The sequence below is a fragment of the Barbatula barbatula genome (assembly GCF_947034865.1).
Source record: "Barbatula barbatula genome assembly, chromosome: 15".
NCBI lineage: Eukaryota > Metazoa > Chordata > Actinopteri > Cypriniformes > Nemacheilidae > Barbatula > Barbatula barbatula.
In genome coordinates this window covers 2,013,808-2,028,654 of record NC_136778.1, presented here as the reverse complement: position 1 = coordinate 2,028,654, position 14,847 = coordinate 2,013,808, and the positions used below count along the sequence as shown (strand labels likewise).

The 14,847-nt window shown below is 39.2% G+C and overlaps 1 protein-coding gene across 1 annotated transcript; it reads right to left on the bottom strand.

Moving 5' to 3' along the window:
• Positions 1-1,475: 1,475 nt before the first annotated feature.
• On the bottom strand, positions 1,476-14,719 carry kif3ca (kinesin family member 3Ca; the record flags this gene model as incomplete). Its single annotated transcript, XM_079474038.1, is given in 9 exon segments — positions 1,476-3,165; positions 4,669-4,835; positions 4,919-5,027; positions 5,135-5,251; positions 5,400-5,518; positions 8,151-8,273; positions 8,425-8,463; positions 8,466-8,537; positions 13,304-14,719. Coding segments are annotated over 9 exon segments (2,277 nt in total). The 3' UTR covers positions 1,476-3,050.
• Between the last annotated feature and the right edge of the window lie 128 nt (positions 14,720-14,847).

Below are 14,847 nucleotides of genomic sequence, written 5' to 3'. Positions count from 1 at the left end.
CCCACACGCACACGAGTTGAACATTAACTCATGCTTCATGCCATAAAGTGGTGATTTCCGAGCTATTTTTTAGCTGCACTTGTAATGAACTCACATAAATTGTTTCTCTTTTTAATAGTCAAAACATGCACCCCACGGCTGACACATTTCACGTTCCCCCGTTCATACAGTTCTTAGGTGCACAATTTTTGAAAACAGATTTAATTGTCTGTCCATGGTAGAGTTATGAGGATGCCAAAGAAGTGAGGTAAGCAGCTGTTTATATATTCTTGCATTAAAAAAACTGCACATGCACGGACTATTGTGGTCAACAGATTCTCAAAATGAGTACAAAAGGTCAGTCATGTATCTGTTATACTGCCAACTGGCGGTCAAAAGCGGTACGGTCAATTAATAAACCTTAGGGAAATTAACCATGGTAACCATATTTTTTTTAACTTTATAAATTGTAAACCATATTAACCACACATTTCATGTGTCAACACAATAACCACAGTTTAAAACTGAGATTAATTGACCAGAACAGCCGTGTGCCTTTTAAAGGTGACACTACTCCTCCATGAACACTAGTTGGTACTAAATATTTCATCCGACAAGGGGCAGTAAAGGCTCTTCTGCAGCTCCTCGTGATGATATTTATTCAATTAAAAATGTAGATTCATAAATAAGTGTAAAATATTACCGACTTTAAAAAACAATAAATAACGACTTAAAATACTCATTATTGTACTAATCATTTAATTAAAGGATATAAGACTAAAATAGACTGATGACATTGTATTGTCTCAATTTCAGAATACAGCTTGATTGTTTATTTTAATATAAAATACAGAAAAAGAGAGGGATGGGGGGAAGTGATGCGTGAGGAAAATGTCCAGTGACCAAGAAGTGGTTGTCATGGAAACAGAGATGAATTTCAGGTCCGTGGCTCGATCACGTCCACTCTTGGAATTCGCTTCTCTATCCCTCGTAACTTTTCTTTTATCTATTATATTATTTTATATACATATAAGTAGTGAACATATCACCTGTCTCAGACTGTGACGTGACACTGATGAAAGTGAAATGAACGTGACACCACGCGGGACCTCCAGCATCCCACCGATTATCCGTAACGGAAGGCGCCGCGTGGGCACCTGCGTCAATTATTCAGTTTAGATGCCTGCTTTATAAACCCAGCAAGCCCACTATATAAACCACCATCCATCCATCCAGACAGAGAGATTGTCTTACTCGTGTCCTCAATGACCCAACTTCCAACAATTGTGATATAAGTTATTCAATACATCTGAGTATTGAATCTGTTTGATTTGCTGTCACTATGGGGACATACTAATATTGTTTCTATACCAAGAAGATGATGTTTCCAACCCTCACACAACCTTTTTGCATTTCTGACATTTCATTAAGACGTATTGTGCTGACTGCCAAACAACACACTTTCTGGCACACATGAAAGAAACGTTAACAGACACGCCAGAGAACTGCTCATTTAATTCCATTCACGGAGAGCAACTCCATGTGCCAACAACAAACATTTCTGATGCACATAGACACACACACATAGATCTCCTGTACATAACAAATCTCCACATATTATGTTCATAATTACAGTAGAAGGGCATCTGGCTGGAAACCATGGCTGTTGCTGTAGAAGAAATCAAGTAAGCAAGGCATATCTGTGTGTGGATGTGTTTGGGTGTTTTGTGTCCGTGATCTCGCATTGCTTTAAGTTAGTGCAGTGGTTTAAAGGTTAAAGCAAAGCCCGGGTCATATAGCACATGCTCGGTCACTACAGATCACACATTTTAGATCTAGGGTCCCCACTCCATGTGTTTCCAGTCTGGCATTAGGAAGCAAGTCAATACTTAAGGTTGATTCGTCACAAAAACGTAAACACTGTTTACTTCGAAAGTGTTTAAATTATCTTATTTTAATAACATTGGCTTTTGTTATATTACAGGCAAGAACTGTGATTTCCTACTTGAAGGCTCCAGAGGTGGATGGTGGAATGGCGGAATGGCATGTCCCCTTTAAGAAAAACTGAAGCCATTTATATTATCTATAGATAGTTTTTTTTAACTTCTTTATGGAAACCTTTTTTTTCCATAATTCGTAACAAAAAAATCTATTATCAAGCAAGTAAAAATGGTGTAAAAAATGGTCGCCTTTACCATGATTTGCAACAAAAAGCCTACAATAATGATTCATGATTGGAACCGTCTCGTACACTTTCGAGGGAAATGTCTGACATCCTTTGACTTCAACTCATGTAAAGATAAGCACATTGAATAAACTGCAATTTTACGGCAGTCGTTACGGATCGCAACTTTAATATTTTCTTGACCTTTCCAAGCCTGGAAATCAAAATGTTGAAATTCCCTGATATTTCCAGATTTTCCACGCCCGTGGGAACCCTGCGGATCCGTCCTTCAGCCAGACAGACACCTTCCTTCCGGAACCCTGATCAGAATTACAAAGACACACACATACAGTAAGACATGCAGATAGAAAGAGAGAGACAAGCCTCTCTTTAGCTCTCTTCTTTACATTAGGTCACAATCCCCGTCCGTTTGGCTTCCATCATCCGAGGTGTGCGTTTTCCAGAAGTGATGCTCTAAAGTCAGTAAGTAAACGCTGAGGTTGACCAACTGGTTTGGAAGCAGCGAAGTGAATCTCGACAAACATGACAGCTTGACCGGACCTCAGGTGTCGGGGTGAGAAATTCACTGCTGTCATTTGATGGCAGTTATGGAAGTGTCTTCAGGTCAAAACTGTCCTGAGGAATAACACGCAGAGAGCAAGAGATGAAGAGAGGGGAGTATTGTTTGTAATATTATTGGTCCTGGTCAGTAAAAAAATGGCTGTTTTGAACTGTTTTGTCCCGCATCGAGCGGACAGCAGGGACGTGCGCAGGTTTTCAAGGAAGGTGCGATTGCTCCGGTCTTTGTTTGATGGTGATGGAAGGGTTTGTCTCACCCTGTCTTCCTCAATATATGTTGGGTTTAGTGTTTATTAGTGTTCTCTGTGAAGTTATGGTAATTCGTGTCTCATTCGTTCGTCGTTGCCATGGTGATGCTTTGTGGGTGTTGCAGACTGTCGGACCCTGAGGATGTCAGGGAGAGGGCGGAGCTTGAGGAGGAGATGACTTGTGGAGACTGGCACCTGCACACAGAACACATGTGATGTCATCACGTTGACTCCAACACATTGTGGCTATGTGCAGAATAGTGTAAAACCACACTCCTCAGACTAGCTTTGCAGTGAGGGTATGCAAAAATGTATATATTTTTGTATATACTGTATCTGCACTGGACACCTACGTCTGCCAAAATGTGCAATGTCTGGAATGTTCATTGTTATATGTACATTACATTTCAAAGGTTTAGGTTCACTTTACTGAATTGTTTTTCATGATCCTTTGATCTAAAGGCTTATCCTGAAATGTTTTACATTTTTGTCATCACAAAATGAAATTGAATAAAATGTTTTTGAAATAGATGACTTGAGCTGAAAATGAATATCAGCCAATAAGAGTCCAGAATAGATGTGAAACGTGAAAGGGTCTCTGGGTGAGACCTCAAGAAGCAAAAAGTGCAAAGAAAATTGAAAGTTTCTGCAAATTCTAGACAAAGAATGACTCATTTGAATATCCTAATATAAGATTTGAATATAAGGTTTGATTTATTTTGGATATCTGTGATATTTCATAATTTTTATTAGATTACCATAATTCTTAAACGTGTACGTAAAACTATATAATATATATATGTGTGTAAAATAAGAGATAACAAATTAGGTGCCCTGCACTTTTTGACTGGTATGGGTAATTGACAAATATACGGTACACTGTTTCATATTGTGTGACATAGCAAAAATTTGTAAAAACAAAGAAGGTTAATGATATGTTAAATTATTTCTATTTATAATATAAAATAGCATAAGAGAGATATTTCTTCATTGTAATTTTTTTTCGCTGTCACCATAGGAAATACAGTATTTACAATTTAATTTGTCCACTCCCCACACTGTACTCTTCCTCAAAATATAAATAATAATATTAAATAAGATCAAATAAAGACTCCAGATGAAGGTCATCAAGGTTGATGTTGCTTATGATTCATTGATCGCAAATAAAATGGAAGGTCAAGTTGACCCCCATTGCATTGTGGGATAGTGTAGAGTTCAGAGTTTATCCAAATGTTTACTACAATACATACAGACAATCCTTATAATGTGCACAGTATACATACTGTAAAAAAAAGTCTATAGATATTCATTCTCACATGACAGAACCAAAGAACCAAATCCACAAACAACACATGATCTGTATATAGGCCTATTGAGATTTTGTGTTTACACTACATCAGATTATGTATGAACTATTTATAATCTTATTTTACTCTAACAACCCACATACAAATCATCCACAAATCCAATTTCATCATCTCACGCAAGATTCCTGGAAGGAAGGTCTTAAAACAAACCGAAAGATGCGTTATCATTGTTATTGATTTTGTTTTTAACAGCATATTTTAGCGACAAGATTATTTTCATGACAAAACATAAAAGATTCAAACATTCTGAATGATATGATAAAAACTCTAAAATACTTTCTGAAGATATGTTTTTGAGAGACGAATAATTTAAACATTCAATCATACTGACCACGACTGAGATTTTCGCACCCGTCCGGCTGCAAATTTCTCTCTGTAAGTAGAGTTCTCCAGCAGGAGGTCTTGAGACGGTTCCATCTCTGATCCGGACTTTGGGGAGTCCAGTTGAAACACGACAGGAGGAGTCATGTCCAGTTCTAGAACCATTATATTCTCAGCCTAAAGACACATGAGGGACCGTCACAATAAATCATGGACATAATAACCCAACCAGACATCTCTCTCTCTGTTCATAAACATACCCTGTATCTGGAATGAGCTCCCATCGATATGGCAACCCTGGCGTACTGGCTGATTGGTCGCTTGTATCCCACGGCGGAGGCGGGTCTTTGCTTTATCTGCGTGAATTTACTGTGTCAAACAATAACAACATTAGTATCTGTGTGTGTTAATGAAACACATAATTCATGTTGTAAATAACACAGCTTAAGGTCACGCAGAGGTCAAAGTTCACTCACTTCTCTGACGGGACGAGAGGCTGAAACTTCCATTGATCTTCCTCAGCGTCAAACTGAAGTCTGTTCATGATTTTATTCTTTTCTTCGGGGGGGATAAAGTTCTCTATAATCAGATACCTTGGCAGACATAAAGACACATCATGACATATTTATCAGTTCGTGTTTACACTACAGAATGATAGATATTGGTTAAGGAAACTCCATTTGGTGTTAAAAAAGTCATCGTGAAAAATCGTTTTCTTTTTGTTGAGAAGTTTGGACTCACTTGAATTTGAGTTCTCTGGTCAGTTCATTTTGTGTTTGTTCCAGCTCCTGTCGACTTCGCACATGTTCATCATTCACATCCTGAATATCTGCCTTCAGAGACTGAAGCTTTGCATACAGCTACACACACAAAGAGAGAGAGAGAGTTCTGATGGACAGGTGAACAACAACATTAATTGTCCATCGATGGATTGGTTTAGAGATGACGTATTTTTGTAGTCTGACCCGGAAGTAAGCGCCGCGTTGGTTCCCTCGACCGAAAGCCTATGTACTTTTCCCTTAGACTTTTGGTAGATTGGAAGAAATAAACTCTGTGATTAACAAGTGTTCATGATGTTACCAATCTTTACAGATTAACACAATATTTGACATTTTTGAAGCCCAAATACAATCCACAGACTACACTATGGTCGCTCGATATCAACGTCACCACCACCAAGCCTCCGACAACTTTATTAAATACGTGTTCCCTGGTAATTTCATGAATGAATACCCAACAATGATTTTAGACATTTGTGCCCATGTTGCATTATTTGTGAGATTCATTTATGCAGTGACGTCTAACGTCCCCGCCAAAGGAAGTAGTCGCTTTGTAGCTACTTGATAGCAACCGCCGTTTTAAAGACACAATAAAGGTTTAAAAAATCCCAAGCGGGTTACAACTGGTGTGTTTTATGTCTTAGATTAAACGTGAAAATATATAGAGGTTTTGTTGGCTTATTTCAGGCGATTTCCCAAAAACCCATTGATTTCGGGACGATGTAGACGGAAGTCATAAAATGCTAACTCGCTTCCGGGGTTTGCATACAAAAAAATTTCATCTCTGAGGCACTCCGTTAGTCATCAATCATCCACACTGAATGAATGAATGACAATGTTGTCTGGGCAATATAGACAATATAGAAAATTATATAGAAAATAATTTTCTTACTCAGTATTTTCTGTCTAGTTTTCTAGTCCAAACACATTCTTGAATCAAGATACATGTACATGAGATGCAAAATGACATAAGATATCCAAATCGCTTAAAACTCTAAATGTATACTTAAACAAAAGAATAACAAAAATACACTTTTATAATATATAGCCTAATTATATACAAAAATCATGATGTCCTTTTAAATGAAGTTTCTTATTCCAATGGCACATATTGTTTTCTTATTTTAAATATAAATTCATGTAAAGGGACAGTTGACCCCTAAATAAAAATTATTTCATCACCCTTTCTTTCTTCTGTTGAACACATTAGAAGATATTTTGAAGGCCTTTGGAAACGAAACAACATTGAACCCCAATGACGAAACCACTCAGAGGTTTCTCAAAATATCTTCATATACACAAGAGTCGTATACATCTATCTGATGTATGTATTTAGTTTAAATACATCAGAAATTGACTTTCAGAAAACCATACTTAATATCTTAATACATCATTCTGCTTCTCAAGTAAATGTATCTTTGTTTAAAAGATATCTGTACTAAAAAACAAGACACGAAACATTAAGTAAGCAGTGCGTTAGTCAATCATCCATAGATCGTCACTTTTGTTCTCCTATAATGAACATCGGTTCTCATGCTCAGTGATTCGTTCAGTTAGATTGAGTTCAGCTTTGGCACCCGATGTCACGCAGCAGGGGTTAAAGGTGAAAGCTCAGGAAGGAAATATATAAAGCTCATACAGAGGTCAGGTGTGGCACTTGCAGGCAGCTGAAGGTGTTACATTGACAGGCCTCGGATCAGTTCTGCCTCTGTAATGAAGGACAGAACCGGACAGGAAGTGATGACATCGGTGAGGAAATGAGGTGTGGTTGAGTCTTGAGTGTGGAGGAGGAAGAGAATGACACTTTGGCTCAGTTCTGTTTTGTCTGACTACAAATGTATCTGAGAATAAAGCTAAAAGTAAACAGACGGATTATCAAAAAAATCTTTACAGGACGGGAGGGACGTTTTTAGAGGTTAGCATGCTAAGGGGTAGCGATGAAGATTAATGCAGAATTAGCCGCTGTGAAAGCGTTTGTGTTTTGTTTGTCGTAGCACCTTAGCCTCTGATAGTCAGCGATCAAGCATGGGTAAAACAAACTAACCTTTTTGTACTGATAAAAGGTTTTCACGGGGAGGGTCGGGGGGTGTCAGGGGGTTCCGGGGGTCAAATGTCAAGGGTCCAGAATTAAAAGGGAGCAAGAGGAACAGAGGAGTTAAGGAACTCAGTGCTGTGCTATCTGTCTGCCTTATTAGCAACCATCTACATTAGCAACACCCTAGCAACCACTTAAGGGACAGCATCAGCAAAAAACAAGCTTTTCCCTTCTAGTTTGATATTAGCCATTTATATTAAATTAAACATATAATACTAAAATATTTGTCATCATGCTTGACTGTCGCTTATTGCTTTGGATCTGACACTCAAACTAATATAAAGGATAATTGTAATTTTTATTAAAGAAATATATTTAATTTTGTTTTGATTTGACACAGAATTTTCTGCTATGTCTGTTCTGTAATCTGCTCTGCAACAATGCAAACTGTGAAAAGTAAAATAAACTTCCATCGACTGTAAATAAATACTTCTGTAAGGTGCGGTGTTATGTTTAGTTTTTTTGTTTATTCTTTATTTGCATGGTGGTCCCTGGCCTTCACAATGATCGGCAACTTCAATATGTGCCACTGGTCTCAATCGAAGGGCCCTTCCTTTTTTAACAAACAGTGAATATGGTGTCAGGTGTGTGCGAGAGTTTTGTGTGTGTGCATCTCACCTTTTTGAGTTTTTTTGTTTTTGCTTCCACTTCTTGTTGCAAAGTGGAGAATGTTTCTCTTAGTTCTATCGCATTTTCATCCTGAACCAACATCTGTTGCTGTATTTCTCTTTCCCTGCGTGTCTACATGCACACACACACACACACACACACACACACACACACGTTCACAAAACAGGGGTCAGGGTCACGAAAACAAATCTGTTTGATAACAGCATTAAATTTGACTGATGTTTCATGTGTGAGGATGTGTGCGCATGTTTATGTGTTTTACCTGTTCAGCGATCTCATGCCGTTTCAACTCAAGCATCTCTCAAGCATCTTCTGTTGCTCATTGGTGTGATCAATGATGTTCTTCCCACCAACCAGCAGCTTACTCTCCATCGCCTAGCAACCATAAGAGACCATCAAGATCAGCACCACATCACATATAAAGGTCAAAAAGACACGTGTATATCTACCCAACCGAGCTATCTAAATGAGAACGTACCAAAGTTAACATTACAGATTTATGAATGAGTACAGAAAAGCCCTTAAATAAACTAAAAAAAGTTTAATAAAAGAAAACATGTTGAAAGGGATGTTCTCACATTTAAGGGATAGTGTACCTTTTTTTTACCCTCTTTTATTTACCCTCATGTCATTTCAAATCTGTATGGCAACATATTGAACTACTTTAGCTGAGACAGAAAATAGCTTAAAGGGACAGTTCACAAAACATCTGTCATAATTCATTTACTGTGGAACACAGAAAAAGAGATTCTGAATAACTAAACCGACTCCCATTGACTTTCAATGAATGGACACAAAACCACCGAGGCATTTCTCAAAATATCTTCCTTTGTGTTCCACAGTAAATTAATTATGACAAATTTTTTGTGAACTGTCCTTTTCATCTAAAGCAGTTAAATAAGTTGCTCTCACAGCATTTCTCTCTGCTAATCCCTGTCAGTGCAGTGACCCTTTAGAACACAACAATGTGTCTTTGTCCCACCCTGCGCTATGGGCCAACATTACAGAACTGTCTTTGTGGATGACAGCAGCTCTTGGGTTTGTGACACACAAAGAATATTTTCAAAGGGCCGTAGTAGATACGAGGACAAAAGCCTGAACTTACAACTACAGCTGACCCACACGGCACTCAAAACAGAGACCCTAACGCAAAACACATCAGACATCGCAGACCTGTCAGTGCCATTTACTGCATTTAATAAATAAAACGGATCAGGGACTTAACTGAGATTTATGGAATGAAAATAAGGAGGACGACACAGTGTCAGAGAAAGATGAAGACCGGAAGATGAAGAATTAAAGTGATTTTTGTCCCCAGGGATGAAACCAAAGCCTCAGTGATGGGCCATCTATCTGATACACACTGCATTAATGTGCAGCAACACGCACACACTAACACATGAGTAATGTATGTATAGATTGCTTTCCTTTAGGCAATTACATCATTTCTCGCTATCCTACCACCCTGTGCTGGAAGTGAGACTAAATAAAGCCACAGTCATTTAGAGCATACACATAGCAAACGTGAATGGAAAAGTGGAAATAATATAGAAAACGGAAAGAGTGGTGCTTTTCCCTGCCAGCAACACACGTATGCACACTCAACGGTGGAGATGCTCTCGGTTAATGGAGACCTTTCAATCCAGAGCCCCCACAATCCTGTTGCCATAGCAACTGCGCTCAGGACGAGTCTGGGTCATTATGCATTCAAACTGGTGAGAAACTCATTGGCCAGGAGGTCTAAACTGAGACTCCACCCTCGCACACATAGAAACCGGCTCATCAATATTTTAGCAAAGCATGCTGGGAGAAGGCCAATGGCCGATGCTTACTGTCTGTACAGTGTGATTATTTATAGAGCGTGAATACTAGTGTAGGCCTACTGCCCGCCAAGGTTATAAGAATAAAACGTTTAAAATTATTTAATCCTGTATAACAACATAAAAAATTTATTTATAAAATTACAAAAGCATACACCAACAATGTTTACTTTTTGTTAAAAGTCTAACCTAAGTCCATTTATTAATAAAACTAAGGCAAGTGGGCAGGTTTGTGTAAAAATGTGTTTATCCAATACGATATAATATGTCAAGATGTTGAGAAGCGCAGCTGGAATGACTTCATTAGTCACATGAGAAATAAAAGGTAAGCGCATTGCATTGTGGGATATAGTGATCTCTGTTGTATACGGCATTGTTTGACAAAAAAAGTAAGTTGAGTGCGACGGTATGTTATTCTTAACACAGCCATACGATTTCCTTCTTTATGTCTCGTCCCACATCCTGTCTATAATGACCATGATTAAATCAGAAAACAGTTTTGTGTGCAGGACACAGATGATGAGATAAAACAGGGCATGAGTGCTGGGAATTCTCAATAAAAGTTTTAATACAGTATGTTCATTGAATCTGGGGCAAAACTACGAGTGAGGCTATGTTTGGAATAGCAAGTATAAATTCACGCTATAAAATTCAACCAATACATTTTGTTTGCAGGATCATATATACGATAACCTGCTAAAACCAACCAGTAAAATTGCACAGAAAACTGTATCCCAAAATACTAATAAAAAACAATTTTTTGATATCTCAGATTAAATTTGGAAGTCACTCATATGCCAGCTTCATATACCTACTGTTTGAAACGTTTTACATGGAATAATGCTACTTATAAAATTACCGTTTTAATAAAAAAAATTAAATACGTCTAAACAAATGTTTATTCTGCATAAAATATACAGTATGCAATGTATATTCCACAGAACTGAGTCAAAAGTGAGCAATGATTCCATTATGAGTCTCATACGCTCCTGCGTTTAAGTTATTGTTTGGGATGCTGTCACGTGATTGGCCAAAGGCCCGGGCAAACAGGATGAGGTTGTGATGAGTCATCATCTGTCAGGAAACGACACACCAATCATGATGGTTATTTATAAAAAGCTTCTGTAGCCTCTCTTTCTTGATCTTTAAACATATTCTCTGTTGACCCACGACTTTACTCTAATGATAAAAGCAAATACAAGAAATAAACAAGAATGAACAGGTATAGTTCACCCAAAAATTAATTTTCCATCATCATTTATTCGCCCACATATTGTTCAAACCTGTATGACTTTCTTTCTTTTGCAGAACACAAAAGAAGATGTTTTGAAGAACATTAATAACTAAACAATATTGGCCCCAATTGACATTTCTCAAAACATCTTGACAATTGTTTTTGTTTGTAATATCCCTGTGTACCAAACAACAGCCCATATTACCACATAATAATAATAATACTGTGAATACAGTGAATAATACTGTACTTCTTACTGTACAGTATACAATAAATACTGCCTCTCGTGTGAAAATAAACCATTTTTAACAGTGGGATACTACATTGTTAAACCTTTTTATGTGCATATTTAATCTAGCAAGTGGCATCAATTCATCACCGCAGAAAAATACTGTTATATTTATTCCAATTTTGTGTTAAACATAACAGGTTTAAGCAGGCGGATAACACTAGAAATTGAAGGTCAAGGACACTGAATCGTGAGATACAGTACCCAGCACAATGTGCTCACGTGTATACTGCACATTTTGACAAGTGAATTTGAGTATCCGAGTAATCCACACATACAGAAAATTGTACTAAAGTAGTGTATACTACAGAAATAGTATGGTAATCCAAAAGTAACCACAGTAAAACATTTCCAGCATCCTGTGAAACACACAAGCACACGTGCCATACTCACAGTCACACAACAGCCTGAGGGGGTGATGTAGACACTTGTGTGTGTGATGTCATGCATGCAGTCATCAGCAGATCTGTCCGATCACATGACCAACACACACTAGAAACTAGATTTTGTATCTGTATGTCTATACTCCGCCTGTCAGTTTTTCTGTCTTTTGCTTTACGCAATGTTGTCGAGCGAGAAATACACAAATGAACACAGATTGTTTCTTGTGACTTGCTGACAACTGTGTGATGTCATCCATCAGCTGTGAACCCAATTACGCGAAATACTGTTCAGTAGACAAACACCGCGGAGATCTCTAAATCTAGACATCACTTTAAACAGACGAGGCAACATCTATGCAGAATAACATCTTATGGTATGTTTCAATATCAAAGGATTCTGAGTTGAGATCATCAAACACTTGTGCCGCGGAGGAATTCTCTCTGTCGTCATGGTTACGCTGTGATGTGTTAGCAGAGATTTGCACCACAGATCAAAGCACATGGAACTTAATGTACCGTCTATGCTTTCTGATTCTGACACACATTACAGAAGTCACACTGTTTGTTTGTTGACCTCCTTTTGATTTAGCATTGTCATTTGAACGACAACAATGTCATGATGAGGTCTGCATGAGCCGTGAAAAAATAAACACTAAAATCTGTTTTTCTAAATTCAAATTTTTATATAGATATGGATTTATGTATATATGATCATTTTTGTTTCACTTTGTGAACATTGTTTATTTGTGACCATTTCTGCCAAATTCCAAATTGATATATTGTTTTTTATTTGCATTTATAGGCAAATAATTGAAAGGGACAAACTGTTTAAAATAACAGAAAAGAAGAAATGCTTGCAGATCTTGAATACTGTAAAGAAATGTCATCTTTTTTTCTAATTTTGAAATATTGTGTGGATTTTTTTGCATTTTGTATAAATACAGCAGCATTAAGAGACCATTCCAAATTGTCATTGAAAATCAGCATTTCTAGATGTATTGTGAACACTCCAGTCAACTGTCTATTAAAATTGAACTAAATCAACCTAAGGAGTGACAAAGTCATCCAACAGCAATGTGAAAGACTTGAAAACAATTTTTTTAACTTAATAAGTGTAGAAAATGTTATTGCTTTAAAGTTTATCTGAATTTAAGTTTTGAGAGCCAAACAATATATAGAGCATCTTTTCCAGTTTTCATTTTCTGCAAATAAATTAATATAGAAACAATCTTTTTATTTAAATTTGGTAGACTTTTTGTTAAAAGTTTACAGAATGAAACAAAAATATATATATAATTTTACCTGAACACAGAAAACTGATTTTGAAATGGTCTCTCAGACGTATAAATAAAGTTCTTCATTTCCACTATGCATTGCAACTTGAAGCAAGCAAACACACACACACAATTACACACCTTAAATTTGGCAGTGAGGAGCTCAGTGGCCTCCTGCTCCTTCTTCAGATGTCTCATCATCCTTTCTTTCTCCTCCAGGAGTCTCTGTTTCTCCTCCGCCACCAACGAATGGTCGTCCCTGATGGCCTCCCTTTCTCTCTCCAGCTTCTCCTGCTGCTCCTTCATGTACTCCTGCGCCTCCTTCTCCACACTTTCCTCATCCTCCTCACTGTCTTCCTCCTCATCCACCTCGTCCTCATCCTCTTCTCCAATCGTCCTAATTCTCCTGCTCCTCCTCTTCCTCATGGTGAGCATGCCGCGTTTATCTAGCTGCGCTTTCAGCCGAGCGATCTCCTCCTGAAACTCTCTCAGCAGGGCGTCTTTGGGGTCCTCGTTGACACGCGGCTTGTTCTTGATGTTCTTGGCCCGGTTGGCGTAACGCAGGGTGGTCAGGGTCTCCCCATAATTGTAGGATGCCGGTCCCAGCGTGGCCACCATGATGGTTTTCGCGTTCCCTCCCAGCGAATCCTGAAGCAAGCGAGTGAGTTTGGAGTCGCGGTAGGGTACGTGAGAACTTCGCCCGTCCACCAAGGCAGAAATGACGTTTCCCAGAGCGGAGAGGGACAGGTTTATCTTGGTGGCCTCCTTCAAACGTTCTCCTTGGACGCCCGTTTTGGTCTGTCTCTCGCTGCCAGCCAAGTCCACCAGGTTAAGCTTGCCCACGCGGATATGGTTCTGGCCATCTGGACCGAGCTGGCTGCACTCCACCGTGATGAGGAAGATGGCGTGAGATCTGGAGCTGTGCTCGTTCATGTTGGTGAAGCCCACCGACCGGGTCTGGTTGCCCACGTTCATCACATGCTCGATCTCCTTGACGTTCTTGGTCACGAAGGAGGACAGGTCTTTGATGTAGACGCCCGAGTCGGCGCTCTCCTTCAGCTCCAGCTTCTTGCTGTGCTCTTTGGCGAGCAGGTCTCTTATCTCCTCCTGATAGATCTCCAAATACGATGCCCGGACGAGGTACTGCTGGTTCTGGGAGCGTGAGATGTGCGTGAAGATGTGCTCGAACGAGTTGGGGATGATGCCGCGGCGCTCCGCATCCAGCCACTGGCCCTGCATGGTGTACGTCTTTCCGGTGCCAGTTTGTCCGTACGCGAAGATGGTCCCGTTGAATCCGCGCAGAACCGAGTCGATGAGCGGCCGCACCGTTTCGTCGTACACGTCGCTCTGTTTGGAGCACGCATCGTAGACGGCATCAAACGTGAAGGTCTTGAGCAGATCTCCCGGACCCGCCTTGGGGTTCCGCAGGGCCACCTGGCCCAGATTCACATCCATCTGCACGATGTTCTCATAACCCGACGATTCCTCTTTGCGGTTCAGCGGGCGACACCGAACCACCACCTTCACCTCCTCGCCGTTCTTCGCTTTCATAGACATCTCGATGCTTTCTGTAGAATGAATGGAAAGAAATGGGCGCAGCGCACACCGTTTATTAGCTGTCAGAGGATGGTGTCAATATCAGCATCAGCTCCCGGTTACCGAGCGCATAATGTCAGTGCCGGAGA